The 18,022-nt window shown below is 48.7% G+C and overlaps 1 protein-coding gene across 1 annotated transcript; it reads right to left on the reverse strand.

Annotated features, from left to right (window-relative positions):
- Positions 1-392: 392 nt before the first annotated feature.
- LOC131571815 (olfactory receptor 14C36-like) lies at positions 393-1,325 on the reverse strand. The gene has a single exon (XM_058824584.1). The coding sequence runs from the start codon at positions 1,323-1,325 to the stop codon at positions 393-395; it is 933 nt and encodes a 310-aa protein (XP_058680567.1).
- Between the last annotated feature and the right edge of the window lie 16,697 nt (positions 1,326-18,022).

Raw genomic sequence — 18,022 nt, forward strand, 5'->3', positions numbered from 1 at the left:
GGGGCAGGGCCACGGCAGCAGCACTGGCAACACCAAGTGCTGCTGCTACTGGGCAGAGCTGCTGTGCCAGCACTGATCTGCCCCCAGCTCTGCACACAGACATTGCTGCTGCAGCTGCAGAGAAGGCAACAAAAGGGCATCTCTGCAGAAAACTCTGCTGGGAGATCCTTTAGTTCCTTTAAAGCCACTGAGAGCGCCGCCCCTCATTGACACAGTCGGTGTCCATAAAGAAGGTGGAGAGGATCAAAATGAGAAATGGCACAAACATTGACATTTATTTGTGGACAATATGAAAAATATAAAACAACAAAAATCAACCCTCCAAATGAAACCATCAAGAAGTATCGAAGATTACTTTTATTACAAGTGATTTGCAGAAATTACCCAGCAGTTTAATGTTTCTGAAAGCATGCAGTCATCAGTTTCCTCACAGAAGCCTTGAGCTTCTGGTTCCTCAGGCTGTAGATGAAGGGATTCAGCACTGGAGGCACCACCGAGCACAGAACTGACAGGGCCAGATCCAGGGATGGGGAGGACATAGAGGGGGGCTTCAGGTGGTAAAGTGAGCTGATGGTGACAAATAGACAGACCACTGCCAGGTGAGGGAGGCAGGTGGAAAAGGCTTTGTGCCGTCCCTGCTCAGAGGGGATCCTCAGCACAGCCCTGAAGATCTGCACATAGGAAAAAACAATGAACATAAAACAACCAAATAGCAAACAGACACTAACTGCAATGAGTCCAACTTCCCTCTGGTAGGATTTGGAGCAGGAGAGCTTGAGGATCTGTGGGATTTCACAGAAGAACTGGCCCAGGGCATTGCCATGGCACAAGGGCAGAGCAAATGTATTGGCTGTGTGCAGCAGAGCATTGAGAAAGGCACTGGCCCAGGCAGCTGCTGCCATGTGGGCACAAGCTCTGCTGCCCAGGAGGGTCCCGTAGTGCAGGGGTTTGCAGATGGACACGTAGCGGTCATAGCACATGATGGTCAGGAGGAAATACTCTGCTCCAATGAAGAACATAAAGAAAAAGAGCTGAGCAGCACATCCAGTGTAGGAGATGTCCCTGGTGTCCCAGAGGGAATTGTGCATGGCTTTGGGGACAGTGGTGCAGATGGAGCCCAGGTCAGTGAGGGCCAGGTTGAGCAGGAAGAAGAACATGGGTGTGTGCAGGTGGTGGCCGCAGGCTACGGTGCTCATGATGAGGCCGTTGCCCAGGAGGGCAGCCAGGGAGATGCCCAGCAAGAGGCAGAAGTGCAGGAGCTGCAGCTGCCGCGTGTCTGCCAATGCCAGCAGGAGGAAGTGCCTGATGGAGCTGCTGTTGGACATTTGCTGGGGCTGCACATGGGGACCTGTTCATGGAGAAAGACAGTAAAGACTTAGGGGAGGTACCTGTAAACAAAATCAAGGCCATTTCCCATACATCCTCCTCGGTAACACACAGACATGGTCCTTAATGTTTAAGAGTTCTGAAGTTTTCTTTATAAGCTCCCCCCATGTCTCTGCTGGTTGTTTTGGATATAAAAACATAAGCATGTCTGAGGCCCTCAGGGAGAACAGAGTGAGTTCCCTGGGTCAAGGTGATGAATGCAGACTGAGGAGAGATGGTCTGTCATTCTGACCTGTTCAGAGTTTCTTTGGGCTTTAAACTTTCTCAGGTGGAAGGTGACCACCTTCTTATGCTTCCATTAAAATGCCACCACCTACTGCTGGGAGCAGATGCATCCACCACAGCCCAGCTCCACATTTGTAGCCAAGGACTCACTTTGCTCATTTCACCAACCCAGCAGCATTTTCTGTGTCACAACACCTCTGCCTTTCCCCATCAATCTCATAACTCAGAGATGCTCTAGGACAGGTTTGCACCCTGGATTGAAGCTCCCAGCTTGGACTGAAATCTCAGGGACACTTCCAAGTGTTCTTATGATGGCATTGGATGAAGGGAGATGCAGGTCCTTCCCTGGCTGGACTGACAGCATTGCCCAGAGCCGGGCACTGGGGACAGCGTCACCCTGAGCCAGCTGTGCCCCCTGCCAGAGCCCCCAGTGCTGGGCAGCTGCTCCCAGCCCTGTGCTCTGCAGAGGGAACTGGGCCCAGGGCTGCAGAGCTTCCCCACAGCTCTGCTGCAGCTCTGCCTGCACAGGAGGAGCTGCACGCCTTGAAGCCCCAGCCCTGAGGGCACAGGCTTGGCTGGGGGCACAGGAGGGAGGGGGCTTGTTCAGAGGGAGGGGCTGCACTGGAGGGGAACCTGTGCACATCTCTAAACTCTCCCTGCCACAGCATTCCTGGGTTTTGTTTTCTCTCCTTGCCTGATCTTCCCTCTGCTTCCTGGAGATTTCCCTCCTGCAGGTGTTTCCCTGTGCCTGATCACTCCTTGCCAGCACTCACAGACCCCAAATCTCTGTGAACTTATTGATCACTAAAAGTAACAGTTCAGATGTCTCAGGAATTTGTCAAAATTCATAATCAAACTTTAATATTTATCTCTCCTCCCTCCCATTCTCCACTAGTAGGAAACTGAGTACAAAGTATAAGGAAATGTCCTTTTTTTTGCCAAAATCTTTATCTTGGAAATATTGTATGACTGATCAGAACCCCTCAGCATTTTAGACCTTCACGAGCATTTCACCTCCCCTGCATCAGAAATACCCAGATTTGCACTCACAGAGTCTGTAGGCATTGGGATGTTTCAGGTTTAGGAGTTCACTGCAGGTGCTGCAGCTGCATTTTCCTGCAGCCAGAGGTTCCTGTGCCAACGGCTGGCAGTCATTGTTCCCCAGGCACTTCTCAGCTCCTTCCGAGCCCAGACTGATTGAAGCTCTCTGTGCCTCTGTGCTGTGCCCAGGATGGCAGCAGACAGTGCCCCAGCCCTGCTGGGCTGGCAGAAGAGCTGCTCATCAAGAGAAATGTGCTTTTGAAGCTCCTCTTGGTTACCAGGAGCTGCCTCTGTGCCAGGAGCCCAGCCCAGCTCAGCAGCACAGACACAGCACCAGGACTTTAATGAGCCTCTGGGGCTTTGTGCTCAGGCCCTGAACATCAGTCCCTGAGAGGGAGCTGAACAAACCTCTCCAGAACTCCAAGGCAGAATCCAACTCCAAAATTTCTTGGACTTTTAATGGGTCCCACTGAGCGACATGTCTGAGAAAGCGTCCTCAGGCCTTGGCAGAGCAGAGAACTGCAGGCAGTGATGACAGGTGGGAACAAAGAAAAGCCAAGTCTTGGTGCCCTGGGGCACAGCAGGGTCTGTGCCACCAAGGCCTGGGAAGACACACCTTGTCCTGAGGCCCTGGGGCCTCCGGGCACAGCCCCAGCCAGGCTGGGCACTGGCAGCCCCTTGTCCTGCCCTCAGCATCCCCCCCTAGCCCACATCCCAGTGGCCTCAAGGATCTGCTGGAAGGAGTCCCTGAGGAGCCTTGGTCAGCAATGGCCCTGGGGGCTCCTGAATGCTCCCAGGGACTGCAGGTTTTTGAAAGGTCTTTGGGTTTGGCTTTTGCCTTGAGTCTCTGAGATGTCTCTGCCATCCTGGTCTCCAATTATCTGCTGTACTTAGTCCCTGGAGAGGCTTTGTCAGTAACAACACTCAGTGGGACGCATTAATACTTCAAGGTACTTCAGTTATTTTAAAGTACTTGGTATTTCCCTTTTGATACAGACTCTGTGAGAGGTTTATGCAATCATGGCCCCAATTCTCTGGTTTAACGAGTCCCTTGAGAGCTTTGCACTGACACTCAGTGGGGCTCATTAGCACTTTGAGATACGCAAGGTTTTTAATGTACATTATGGATTTAAGGATACTTTTAGGTACTTTTATGGATTTTTCTTCCGACACTGAGTCTCTGAGAGGTTTTTGTGCCATCCTGGCCTCCAGTTCTCTCGTCCAAGGAGTCCACGAGGATCCTGTGTTGGACATCTTCCCCCTTTTCTCTTGTACAACAAAGATGGAACTGAAAGAATTTTGTAAGACTTGCTAAAAGCATCCAAACAAACATGGGACAATTAACAACACAACAACAACCACTAAGAGAATGAATAGTGCTGTTTTAGGTAGACATCATCCAACCCTTTAGCCCTCAGGATTGGAAGAGTTTATTGAACCAATCTTTCTTTTCCCCTTGAAGCTTCTTGAACTCTTCATTCAGTACATGAATGCTCTTGTGGATTGACTCGCTGTGGATGGAGAGGTTCATGCAACACATGCCCTCAGAGTCTACACAGCCATGCTCATGTGCGCAGAGTAAAAACTCTATTGCTGTTCTGCAAGGTGGCATGTCTGATGGTCTCTATGTCTGAAAGCAGGCCACTCAATGTGAGGGAGGTAGCATTGGTTTGCTTAGTTAACAGGCACCCAAGATGGTCTGATTGTCCTAAAGCTTTAGCTGCGGCCACCCAAGGCAGTCCACATTGGGGGTGCTATCATCCGATACCTGGATTAAAGCTTGCAAAGCCATCTGTTTGATATCATCCAATACTTCTCTCAGGACACCTGCTGCTTGATCATCTGGTAGCCTGTGTTGTCCTTCTCCAGCTGGATGATTGTTTGTCAATTCCACCCTTGCCTCATTATTAGCATAGTCTGCTATTAATTGATTTAGTAAACACTTCCATCCCCCTCCCCAAAGGGTGTATTCTGTAGGTGACAACAACGTGGTCATAATATATTTTAAATCATATGAGGTTGAGACGTGCTGTAAACATGGCCCTCATTAGTCCATTAAAACAAGGTAAGTCCTTCCTATGGTCTTTAGCTGCCCTACACAGAACCTTGACTTCCCTGTAAACCAATGGCTGATACCTGGGATTCTGCCCCCTTCTTTCATAACATACGGGGGCAACAAGTAGTTTCGAGACCATTTGCCAGTCTCCTTCCTTTACTGCTTTTTTCTGGATCCTTTCCTGGTGATCTTCTGGGTTGAGGGGCAAGGTGGCTCTGGGGAATCCAAACTGTTTTTTAAGGAGGAAGAATAACTTGGAGGAGAATCATTTGGATTAGAAATAGTGTGACATTTGGGCTTAGTATCTGTGATCATGGGGTTATATTGTTGCCGGAGGGTGAGGCAAAGGGCACTGCCATTTTGTCAGGTGTTGGGGAGAAAGGGTCTTGATTTAGGATGGGATACCCCTGGGCTGGCATTCTGGAGGCATGGCCCAGGCTGAATGTGGAATGATTGAAAGTGGGGGCGTGACCTGCAGTTCTGGGAGTGGAGTCTGGAGGTTCATTCAGGGTGGAAGAGAAGGTTGTGGTAGCAGGAAGTGGAGGAGCCAAGATGGAGGGAGGACAGTCAGGCTCAGGGGCATCTGGAAAATTTTTCATGATCCACCTCACGATTGATTTTAATTTGTTCTTTGAAGATATTTGGTCATGATCAGTGAGAATTAACTTAGAGCATCCATATATGCACCTTTCTACTTTGGAGATTCGGCTGCCCATTTTTCTCTTTCTCCGCCTTAGGTGGAACAGCCACTGGAACACCCCAAATCAATAATGGGATGTGGGTGCATATTGTAAAAACACAGTGGCAAAATGGGCAATAATTGTCCTGCATTTCCCTAAACCCACCTGCAATCCTACACAGGTGAAACTGTCGTTCTCCCTGGGGATCCTTGCCGAGATCCCTAAAACAATGATGAATCTTCCAGCCTGACGCAATCCAAAATCCTGGGAAGCACTGGTCTATCCATCAGCCAACCACTCTGACGAGACTGAATGTCAGGGTCTCTGTTTGGGCGGCAAAGGTCGCAATGAGGGTGGCTGTGACAAACCTTTCTTGTTCCCCAGCTTCAGGGCAAAGGTGGTGAAAATGAAAAGAAGCAGATGCTGGGTAAGATGAAACAGGAAAGCCTTATAAATATGATTGCCTGGCAAAAGATTTTGAGAATATGGAAACTATAAGTGAGATTAAAATGAAATCAAACTTTGAGACACCAAGCCTTAGTTACTGAACAACTGGAAAAGAATGGTATGGCCAGCTGAAAGTAATCTTCCTTTGATGAAACAATACCCTCTGCTTGCAGAGAGGTCCAAGGCTCAGAGCAGACCCTACTAGCTTGGCAGAAGGAGTCCAAAGACTAGTTTTAGGGTTTAAAATGTAGCACAGTATGGTAATGTAATCATTCTTATAGGCTGTATATAAATGCTATAAGATTTGTATCTTGTACCAGATTGGTTAGTGAAAATTAGAATATACAGCACAGAAGAAGATTTATTGTATAGTAATGGGAAGTCCCCTCCTCTTTTGGGCATCCATTTTGGGTGTCTCTTTCGAGCTCCTCTTTCGGGCCTGCTCCGAGCTGTGGCTGGCAGCTTCAAACAAGGCCCCTGCACCCACACCCTTTGCAATAAACCACAAGTTCCAAGACCTGGCTTCAGATATCTCTTGTCTCTGTCCGTCCCAACTGTCCTAGCCCCCAATGATCCTACAAGCAGGATCAATGGAGTTACCCAAAAAGAACTTTAGTAACAGGGTGAAAAACAATTAACATGGAGAAGTCGAGCACAGTACAAGGGTTGGGATTCAAAGACCTGAGATAAAGGCGAAGCACCAATATATTGACCAGTATCTTAATGGTCTATTGGTTCCATGAAGGCTCGCTGTGTCCAATGGCCCCTTGGTTCCATTGGGGCCCAGTAGTGCAACAATGATTCCCTTGGTTCCACGAGTTCCCAAGGTGTCACAATGGCCCCTTCCTTCCATGAGGCCCTGCAAGGTCACAATGGTCTTCATGATTCCATGGGGCCTTGCAATGCCACAATGGTCTCCATGGATCCATGGTGCCCTGCAGGATCACAATGGCCCTTTGACTCCATGAGGCCCTAAAATGCTACAATTGTCTTTTGGTTCCACAAAGCCTCACGGCTTCACACTGGCCCCTTGGGACCATGCAGCTCAACAGAGCCAAAATTATGCCCTTGTTTCCACAAGGCCCCACAGTGTCACCATGGCCCCCTGGATCCATGGTACCCTGCAGGATCAAAATGTTCCCCTTGGTTCCACAAGTTCCTACAGTGGAACAGGGTCCACAAGGGCCTGCAGTGTCACCATGGCCCATTGGTTCCACAATCCTCCACAGTGTCAGAAAAATCAACAATCTCCATAGGAAGGAAACAAGTGAGTCCCAGTGGTGCAGGGGCAGATGAGAGGCAGTCACCAGAGGCCAAGTCTAGCCAGGTTTGACTGTATGGGCAGATTTTGTCTGGGAGTAACCCTTGGATATAGAGAATTTTAGACATGGAATCCCAATTTTGGTGAAGGCGCCTAGACAAGAAAGGCAGTTCTTTCCCACAGGAAGGAAAGCACAGAGCCCCAGTGCTTCGCAGTCAGATGGGAAGTGGCCCTTGACACGTCAAATTCAGTGGGACCTGTCAGACAGCCTCCAGGAGGCCAAACCAGGCAGACTTGTTCCATGTTCCTTTGATTTCATGGAGCCCCATACTGTCACAATGGTCTCATTATTCCATGAGGTTTCGCAATGTCACAATGGCTTCTTTGTTTCATGAGCCCCAACAGAGTCACAAGGGTCCATTGTCTCCATGTAGCCCCGCTGTGTCACAATGGTTCCTTTTATATATTGGTCCCACAATTTCATTATTGACCCTTCCTCCCACAGGGCCCCCTGAGTTGCACAACAGTACCCTTGATTCTTTGAGGTTCTCTAGTGTCACCATGGTGTCCTTTGACCTGCATTGTCACAACTGACCCATGAGGTTCCGTAGTGCCACCGTGGTCGCTGTCAGAGGCTGGATGAGATCGATGTCCCGAGACACCTTGGGATGCTCGGAATGCCCATGTGGGGCCAGGGCCGGGTCAGGCCTTGGTTTGTGGTGGGACAGAACCCCACCCACAGCCCTGACCTGGCAGAGCTGTCAATCACATGGCAGATGCTGTGCCAACCCCACTCTGATTGGCTGAGCTGTCAATCAATCACACACTACCAGCCGGTGCTACCCTAAATCTGATTGGACAAGCAACTGGCAGTCCCACCGCAGGGGCAGGCCCATGAAGGCCCAGGGGATTAAAAGCCAGAGCACGAGGCCAGCCCCTGGCCTGCATCCCAGTTTCTCCTGGGTTTCCTCTGTTGGTGTAGCTGGAATCTGAGTAGTTGGTACCTATGTGTGTGTCTTTCTATGGATCTTCTGTCTTTCTGATGTTCTCTATTTGTTCTCCTTATAATCCTGCTTACCTGGAACATTTTGGGTAACTTAACATCTTAAGGGTTGAAGGCCTTTAGGTTAAATGGGCTAAGTTAATGAAGTTAATGCTTTGATAAGAGTTTTATGTTGAAATGGATGTTGTAATAAACCCTTTGCCCAAGTTCCTTGACTGTTGATATTTTCCCAGTAAAATTTTGTGTCATTTGGACATCTTAGCTCAGCTGGTTTTTGCATGGTGCTGGTATCACCGAGGCTGTGGGTTCAATCCCTGTGTGGGCCATTCACTAAAGAGGTGGACTTGATGGTCCTTGTGGGTCCCTTGCTACCAAGAATATTCTTTGCATCTGCCCATGTTGACAATAGTTGGTTGATGTTTCTCCTGTGCACCAAACTCAAGGAACCTTTGGTTGCCCCCAGCATTTCAGTGTTTTGGGGTGTTCCAGCCCTGCAGGCTGACAATGGCCTCTTGTTTCCATGAGGCCCCACAGTGTCCCACTGGCCCCTTGGTTCCATGAGGATCTGCAGCGTCACACAGGTTGATGCCATTTGTCCTTGCTGTCCCTCACATGCCCCTGGCCCACAAACAGCCCCGAGCCACCTGTGAAGGACAGGCCCTGCTGTCCCAGGCTGGGCTCAGGGCTTGGCCTTTCTGCTTCCCGCAACCAGCCCAGGCCTTGCTCAGCATTGCAGTTCCCTGCTCAGAGCCTTGGGCTGCCTGCAATCCTGGCCTGAAGGATCTGCTCTCAGCAGTCCCTGGGGAGCCTTTGGCACTCCCTGCCCTCAGTGGGGCCCAGTGATGCTCCAAGGGACTTGGAGTTTTGCTTCTGACTTCTTGACAAGCTTCTTCAGCCTTCTCTCAGTGCCAGTGATTGGATAAGTTAGATGTAATGAGTGTGCTTTTTGTATTCTTTGAGATTTGCTCGGATGTGGTAGATGTAAAAGCAAGCACTGAATTCAAAAGAATTTTTCCACAGCTATACCTTGAAAAAACTCCTTATGTTTCAGTGCATTCAAGTGTAAAAACGCTGTAGCAAACACATGAAGAAAGTTGTTTTAGCTTAGTATTTTAGAGTCAGGCCTGTAAGTGAGTTATAGTAAATGCTATATTTTATTTCTATAGTAAGTATTATCTGTTGCTAAGTAGTTTAAGGTAAATTATCTATTAAGTGCCATCAAATGTTAAATACTGTTAAGGTTTAGTTTTGTTAAGTTTATCTCCTTGTTAAGTTTAAGTGTTATTAAGTTTAAGTAGAGCTAGATTCTGTTTAAATTATATTAGGTTTAAGTTATGTAGAATTTAAAGTCAGTTAAGTTTTGTTAAGTTTTGTTTGATTTAAGTGATTTTACATGTAAGTTCTGTTGATTTAAAAATCTGTTAAGTTTAAGTAAAGATAAGTTTAAGTAATGTTAACTTCTATTAAGTTTAAATGTTTTAAGTTTAATTGTTTTAAGTCTAGGTACTATTAAGTTTAAGTGATGTTAGATAGATTTATCCTTTTATGATAGGCGTTTATTTTTATGACTTGTGTGCGAAGTGTTGTTGTGAACATCAGAGAAACTCCAGTTAAAAAAGGACAATCAGAAGCATTTGTGAGTAGAGCCATTCCTGTTTGAAGTATATCTGCTGTTTGAGAATAGAAAGCAAACTTGCGAGACAATCAGTGCAGGTGAAACCTGTGCACATGTTGCTCCTTTAGCTTATTTTTGTAAGTTGTATTAGCACACCTGAGTTTGGTTTGAGCCTTGTAGCACATAGAATCCTTTTTGTATCTGTTATATAGCATATCTTATAAATAGTGATAGCCTTTTCTGTTTGTTTCCCTGGCTTACATCCCTTGTAAGGGAGAAACCTTGCTAGCTGAGAATATTGTTTAGTTGTTAGAATTGCCTATTTTTGTGTTGCAAAGAGTGTGACACAGTTAGCCCATAGAATTTTGCTTTTCTAAAAAAATAAAATGTTGGGAATGAGATGTTGGGAATTTAGCTGCTAGAGATTGGAAAATTACAAAGCTGCGACTAATTCCAAGTCCTGCACCTGTGAGATAGTGTGTCCTTGGGCCTAGCTGTAGTAGGATAACAAATAGTAAAAGAGACATGAGAAAAGAGAGATGTAACGCCTAAGGAATGAGGAAGAGTTCCTGGTATAGTTTAACCAATAGATTGCTTGGCTTACAGAATATTAATAAGCTTATTATTTGCTGTATAAGTGTTTGATGCTTTCTTCAATAAATTGGACCAGTGATGAACAACCTGGTGTCCTGGTCCCCTTCCTACAACACCCCCAGACAGAAGAATATCATTCCCCCAGAGGCTGGGAGGAGTTGAAGTAACATGAGGCCTAACCCAGGCTGTCTGTCCCTCTGGGTTCGCCACCAGCATGGGCCACAGGCTCATGTAGCATTGCGCCGTCCCTCCCAGACCCGCGACAGATGTCCCCACCGGATCCAGGGGCCACTCTGGGGGCCAGGCTGAAAGGGAGAGAACCATGACGTCAGCACCGCTGTTGAGAAGCCGGCGGAGGTGGATTTCCGATGGCGTCGCACCAGGAACAGACAGGGTACACAGCATCTCGGGATGGTCCTTGGTCAGGACAGCAGTCCAGTGAACTTGAGGCGGCCCAGTGGATCCAAAGCCACCAGCTACACGCAACCAGTCAGCTCTCCTGCCAACAGAGGACTTAAAAGGAACAAGTTGAGCAAGTTGTGTCCCTTTCGGGATCGTGACGGGAGGGGGTGGGTGTGGAGACCATGGCACAAATCTGCCCTGTGAAATCTGCATCAATGAGCCTCAGGGGCACAATGATGCCCTGAAGGGTGGCACTAGATCTCCCCATCAGGAGAGGACTCATGCCCCCACCCAAGGGATCAAAGGAATCCAGGGGAACCTTGTATATTTTACAAGATTCTAAAACAACTGTTGCTGCGGTGCAGACATCCACACCTGCTGATCCGCGGGTGCTGGCTGCAAGCCGGCAAAGGAGACCTCCATCGGTTCCTGGGTATGGAGAGAAGCTTGCGTCTCGGTGCGTCTTTTCTGCGCGCTCCGCTTCACATTTCCCGAGCCCGGTAAAGCCTGGCCATTAACATGAACAGTCCCCTTGCAGATATTGGACATGTGATTCGACCTACCACACCGACCACATAAGAACATGGGAAATCTGAACTTCTGTGCTTTCTTCCCCTGCTTCTTGCCAGCCTGCGCAGTCCCCTGCTGTGGCCGCCCACCCTGCGGTGCTGCCCAGACTGGCTGCACAGCGGCAGCCACGGCAGCCAACTTCTGACCCAAGTGGATGATGTCCGCACAGGCCTCTGCCATCTGAGAGAGAGTAGGAAAACCAGGCAGAGCCACTATGACCCTCCTGCACTCATCATTCCAATTACACCTACCATGGTTTGCAATCACAATCCTCTTTGCCACAGGATCAGGAACCTACCCCTAATCAGATGCAGTCAGCCTTGCCGCAAATGCCATGAAAGGCTCATCATCCCCCAGGACAATGGTTCCAAACGGCTGCCTCGGAGCAGCCATTTCCAGGGTCTGAACAATCGCTGCAAAGCCCAATGCGTGGCACTGGTCAAGCACAAGGGGATCGAAGGCAACCTGCCCCTGAGCATTTTCATAAAGCCCTGTGCCCAGCAGCATGTCAGTGACATCCACACGCCTGGGGTCCTGTGGCGCCAGTGCAGCATTCTGCACCACCGCTTGGGCCGCCAAACGAGCCCACTTGGTCTCAAAAACATCAAACTGCACAAAGTCAAAAAGAGAATGTGCTACACGACAGAGGTCATGAGGTGTCAGCACATCCATAACAACCCTCCCGAGAGTCTGCATAACCTCAGCAGACCCCAAACCATGCTGAGCAACCGCATCATTGACTTCCCTCTTCGGCTTATACAAAAGCGGTTCATGGGTGTTATGAGTAACACCCCTGAGCATAGGGAAAGCCTGGGGACCTTCTGACAAAGCCACAGCACCTGCTGTGTCCCACTCCCTGAGCCCCACAGGGACAAGAGGAGATGATTGACTGGGAGCCAGGTCAACACCACTCGCCCCTGCACCCCTTGCAGCCAGAGGAGCCCCTTCCATGACCCTGCAGATGCCGTGAGGAGGCAGGCTCAGACATCTCATCGGACTTGGTTTTGGCTTCTTGCCAGAAACATTCGGGGTTCCTCGGACTCACGGTCACTTGGCACGAGGAAAGTGTCCACAAATTCTGTGAAGAAGTGCCACATCCCTGGGCACCAATGGCCTCCCACCAGCCATGTTGGCATTCACACTAAAGGTAAATACCTCAGTGCCCTGTCGTGCCACAGCCCTGGCAGGGGGCGCCTTGGCGGGCACAGGTGCCAGCACGGCCTGCAAACCCAGTGTGGACTGGGACAATGTGATGGTGGTCACAAGAGTTTTCAGGATGAGAGAGAGACAAGAATGTTGACTCCATGATCAGAAGGCTTGATTTATTATTTTATTATATATATACTACATTACAACTGTACTAAAAAGTAATAGAAAGGAAAAGGTTTATCAGAAGGCTAAGGTAAGAATAGAATCAAAAGGAATGAATAACAAAGATCTGTGTCTTGTCAGAGAGCAAGAGCAGGTCTGCTGTGAGTGGTCAGTAAATCCAAACATCCACAGGAGACCAATCACGGATCCACCTGTTGCATTGCACAACAGCAGATAACCATTGTTTACACTTTGTTGCTGAAAGTTCTCAGCTTCAGCAGGAAAAATCCTAATGAAAGGATTTTAATGAAAAGATGTCTGCAACAGGACGAGACTGGCGCGGGGCCCCTGTCCCTGACATGGAGGAGGGGAGGGGTGCCAAGAGAGGTGCAGCCCGTGGAGCCGCATCAGTGCAGAGCAGCACAAGGGAGCCTGGCACAGCCAAATCCACCCCGGGGGAGCATTTTCCATCCCCCGTGTTGGACCCGTGCCTCAGCACACCGTCCCAGGGTGGCGAGAGAGCTCCACATCGCACAGAAACTCAAACTTCCCCTCATCCGTGTCTGAGACAGAAGGGGTCCACTGGGAACTCCGAGTGGTACAAGAACCAGACCCCCGCCAAAGATCCTCACACTTTTTCCACTGCACAAGCAGCGATCCCACGTCCACGGTGCAGTCATCAAAGAGGGCCTCCATGAGGTGTACCCCCAGAAGAGATCACTCTTCCTTGGAGAACGGCTTTGCAGAGTCCGAAAAGAGCCCTCGCTCTCGCGCCCACAGAAGCAATCGCTCAAATTCGTTCCAGGAAATAGAAACCTGTTTCCACTGCAGGGCCCCCCCTCCAGAGATCCAAAATGAGGGAATCCTCCTTGAAACTCACAGCGGTTGCCATTACCCCAAAAACAGCAGGCAAAGCACCAAAGAGGGGTGACAATAAAACCTCACCAGCAATCCGGACTCTGTCTCAGGCTAGGCTGCAGTACACTTTGGCACTCCCCTGATGTCACTAGAGGACAGGAAAGAACAGAAGCACACATCACTGTTCTCAAGGTGAAGAAAAAATGTGAAGTTTATATTCTGACTCCAACATTTATAGTTTTCCAAAAGTGACAGCGGATTGGAGGGTGACAGTGCCACCTCTCTAATGACACTGATCAAACCACCAGCCCTTCAACTCTCTCCTCCTCCATAAAAGGAATACGAAACAATGAGTTATTTACAGAAAGTGTGTGAGAAAGTTCACTACAAGAATGTCAACATCAGAAGGCTTAGAAAATCTTAAAAAACCAGGATGACACAAGTTGGGCTAAACTTGACCTCTGGTGACTGCTTCTCTGGTGACTGCCCCTGCACCATTGGGGCTCACTTTTTTCCTTCCTATGGAGACCATTGTGACACTGCGGAGCATTGTGGAACCAATGGGCCATGGTGACACTTAGGGACTTGTGGAACCAAGAGGAACATTGTGACCCCACAGGGTACCATGGATCCCAGGGGCCCCTGTGACACTCTGGGGCCTCGTGGAACCAAGTACATCTTTCTGTTCTCTTCGAACCAAGAACATGTGGCCCAGTTGGGCCTCACAGTCCCAAAGGGCCAGTGTGAAGCAGCAGGGCTTTGTGGAACCAATAGGCCATTGCTGCATTTCAGGGCCTTGTGGAGCCAAAGGCCCATTGTGATCCTGCAGGGCACTGTGGATCCATGGAGAGCATTGTGGCATTGCAAGGCCCCATGGAATCAGGAAGACAATTGTGACCCTGCAGGGTCTCATGGAAGGAAGGGGCCCTTATGACACTATGGGAAGTTGTGGAACCAAGGGAATCATTGTTGCACTACTGGGCCCCAATGGAACCAAGGGGCCATTGGACACAGCGGGACTTCACAGAACCAATAGACCATTATGGCACTGTGGGGCCTTGTGGAACCATGGAGACCATTAAGATCCTTAAGGACTTGTGTAATCAAGTGACCGTTATGACACCTGAGGGCCTCAGGGCCTCATGGAAGCCAGGAGCCATTGTGACACTGCAGGGCACTGTGGAACCAAGGGAACATGAAATAGGTGTGGCTGCCTTGGCTTCCCAGGGGTCACCTGACAGGTCTGCCTGACCTTGGAATGCTGAAGGCCATTCCCATCTGCCCCTGAAACATTGGGGCTCTGGGCTTTTCTTTTTATGGAAAAGAACTGTCCATTTTTTCCAGGCATCCATGGCCAAAATTCCGATTCAACCTCCAAATATCTGTGTATTCAAGGATTGCTGCCAGACTAAAGTTGCCAGGACAGACAAGTCTGGCTGGTCATTGACTCATGAGTTGCAGCACTCATCTATTTTCCAAACACTGGAAAGGGCTCTCTGCTTTTCTTTGTATGGAAAAAAAAAAAATCTCTCTTTTCCAGGCACAAATGTTCTAAATTAGGACTCCGCATTCGTAATTTCAAATATCCAAGGGTTGCTCCAAGCAAACCTGACAGGACAGACAGGTCAGGCTTGCCTTGGCTGCTGATGGCTGCCGTTCATCAGCTCCTGAAATATTCGGGCTCTGTGGTTTCCTTCCTATGGAGACCAATGTGACATTTGAGAGCCTTGTGAAATGAAGGGGCCATTGTGACACTGCAGAGCCTTGTGGAACCAAGGATAGCACTGTGGCTCTGTTTGGCTGCATGGTCCCAAGGGGCCAGTGCAAAGCAGCGGTGTGGGAGTTAGCCCAGCTGTAACTCAGAGTAAGACAGATTTTACCCTGGAAGAACTGGGCGTGAGTTTCAAGTTCTAGGAATCATTCGATTTACTTAGGTTGAGCTTGAGACTTTTCCCATAAGCCTTTAGTGTTGTTATGCTAAGTTGTCCAAGTTCTACTCCTGTATTGGTTTATTGGTTACTTGTTTCTTCTATATGGTTATTGTTCTAGTTTTCTAGCCCCAAGTGTCTATGTTGTGACTTCCTCTTTGTCTCAGGTTTTAGGATACTGCCCCTCGTACCGTGCTCGACTTCTCCATATTTATTATTTTTCACCCTGTAATTAAAGTTCTTTTTGGGAAACTCCATCGAACCCCCTTCTTTTCATTTTTGCCACCCTAGCCCTGCTGAAGTCAGGGACTCAGAGAGGTTTGTCGCAGCCACCCTCATTGTGACATTTGGCACCCGAACAGGGACCATGACATTCAGGGCTCCCTGTGTCAGTCACGTCAGCTGGGGTTAGCTGATGGATAGGCCAGTGCTCCCCAGGATTTTGGATTGTGAGGGCCTGGCGGATTCATTGTTGCTTCGAGGGACCTCAGCCCAGGATCGGCAGGGGCAAAAACGGTTTCACCTACATAGGATTGCAGGAGGGTTTGGGAAAATGCAAGACATTTATTGCCCATTTTGCCACTGTGTTTTTACAATATGCACCCAAGTCCCATTAATGATTTGGTGTGCTCTGGTGGCTGTTGCCCCTAAGGCGGAGAAGGAGAAAAATGGGCAGCCAGATGTCCAAAGTAGAAAGGAGCATATATGGATGCTTTAAGTTAATTCTAAGAGATTGTGACAAAATATTTTCAAAGAACAAATAAAAATCAATCATGAGGTGGATCATTAAAAATTTTCCAGATGCCTCTGCTGATGAAATCCATACCACTGAATTTTAGGACTAAGTGGGACTTAAACTGTTCAAGCTTTCGATCAAAAGGGAGCCCATTGCAGCCCACATGCTCCCCATCTTCCATACCATCCTTGAGATCCTTCACCAGCAAGCAATGTCTCAAAAACTCAATCCGTTGGTCACTCCTAACACAGAGCCTCCCCTCAAACATGCCTTTCTCAGACCTTCCACAATGGTCCAAGATGGCAACAGCCTCGTGGTCTTGGAATATCATGCCCTGGAGACTCAAGATGGAAGGAGCCTGAATGTGGCTTGGGAGCCTGTTATGGTTTGGGCCTGGCAAAGCCAGAGCCCCCATGAGTCTACCCTCTACCTGATATCTGCTGTGAGATGTGAGCAGGAATAAGCAAAGCAGGCTCCAACTTAAACATAAAGAAAAGTTTATTAACTGAACTACACACAATTACTAAACTACACACAATTACTAAACTACACACACACAAAAGAAAAAGAAATCACAAGGAGAATGAAAACTACACAGAAACACTTCCCCCTCCTCCTCCAGATCCCAGTACAATTCATCTCCCAAAATTATCCACACTCGGTCTGGCATCGCCCTTTAGAAAATCAAATCTTCAGCTTATGAAGAGTAGACGGAGTCCTTCCTTGTACCACGGACTTCTTGTCACAATTAGCACCGCCCGGAGTCCTGCTATCTCGTGACATCTCCTTTCCATGCCAAGGTGCTCTCACCACCAGGCATGGGATGAGGCAGAGGCCTGCTTTCAGGGTGGGCCTTTTAAGGATGCCTCGTCTCGTTCCAGAGCACACTCTCATCTCTGGGACCTTTCTCCCCCCCATTTCTTCTATACCCCCTGGGGCCGAGGGGTCTCAACATCGAACTCTCCTGGCTCCGAGCCTCCGCTTCCCCCTGCAATGCAGCCTCTGTATCACTAGGAGACAGTCCATGGATCTACAACAAAAGAGTCCAGCAAAGTTGCCACTCCATCTTCCCCCATTCCTTCAACATCTCTCTTTCTCTTTGCCAGACCCCCTTACTGACCTATTTCTTCCTTCATCTTCCACCCTTATCCCTTTCCTAGGAAAGGTAATGTTCCGTGAAGTTCTCACTATCCACAAGGGTTAAAGGCTCTCTCAGGCCGCTGGGCTGCTCGCTGCCCCCCCTTTCTCCTCCCAGCCGTGCTGCCAGCACATGATATCAAGTTTCAAGATAACAGTTCCAGCACAGGCTGCATTCTCTCAGTCTCCAAAAGGGGGGGGGGAATAAACAGGTCGCTCGATGCTCCCCCACCCTTCCACCGAATCCGGGCCTACCGTAGATGGGCCACGTGGCTTTCCCCTCCCCCAGCCCAGCCAGCAACTGGGCCGGGGGAGGGAGACCCAACTCCTTCACGCCAGAAATCCCAAGAGGGCTCTGAAGGACAAGAGCCCTGCTTTTAACTCCTTGGGTTTGTGGTCTCAAGAGGCGGATACAATACCCCACTGGTAAAACCAGGTGCTCATCTTAAAATCCAACCACCCATTGGTGACCACAGCAAAAACAACATATCCCAGATGTCCCATTTCCGGTCAAACCACGACAAGAGAGAAAAATGGGGCGAAAATGGGAGGAATAATAGGAAAAAATGTGGGGAAAATGGGTGGGAAATGGGATGAAAAAATAGGAAAAAAACAGGGAAAAATTGGGAAAAAATGGGGAAAAAATAGGAAAAAAAACAGGGAAAAATGGGGGAAATGGGAGGAAAAAATGTGGGAAAAATGGGGAAAAAATAGGAAAAAAACAGGGGAAAATAGGTGGAAAAATGTGGGAAAAATGGGGAAAAAATAGAAA

The sequence above is a fragment of the Ammospiza caudacuta genome, unplaced genomic scaffold (assembly GCF_027887145.1).
Source record: "Ammospiza caudacuta isolate bAmmCau1 unplaced genomic scaffold, bAmmCau1.pri scaffold_39, whole genome shotgun sequence".
In the NCBI taxonomy this organism is placed as follows: domain Eukaryota; kingdom Metazoa; phylum Chordata; class Aves; order Passeriformes; family Passerellidae; genus Ammospiza; species Ammospiza caudacuta.

Bases quoted from the DNA above. Each gene is read 5' to 3' on its own strand.
- LOC131571815 (XM_058824584.1), bottom strand. From the start codon at position 1,325: ATGTCCAACAGCAGCTCCATCAGGCACTTCCTCCTGCTGGCATTGGCA.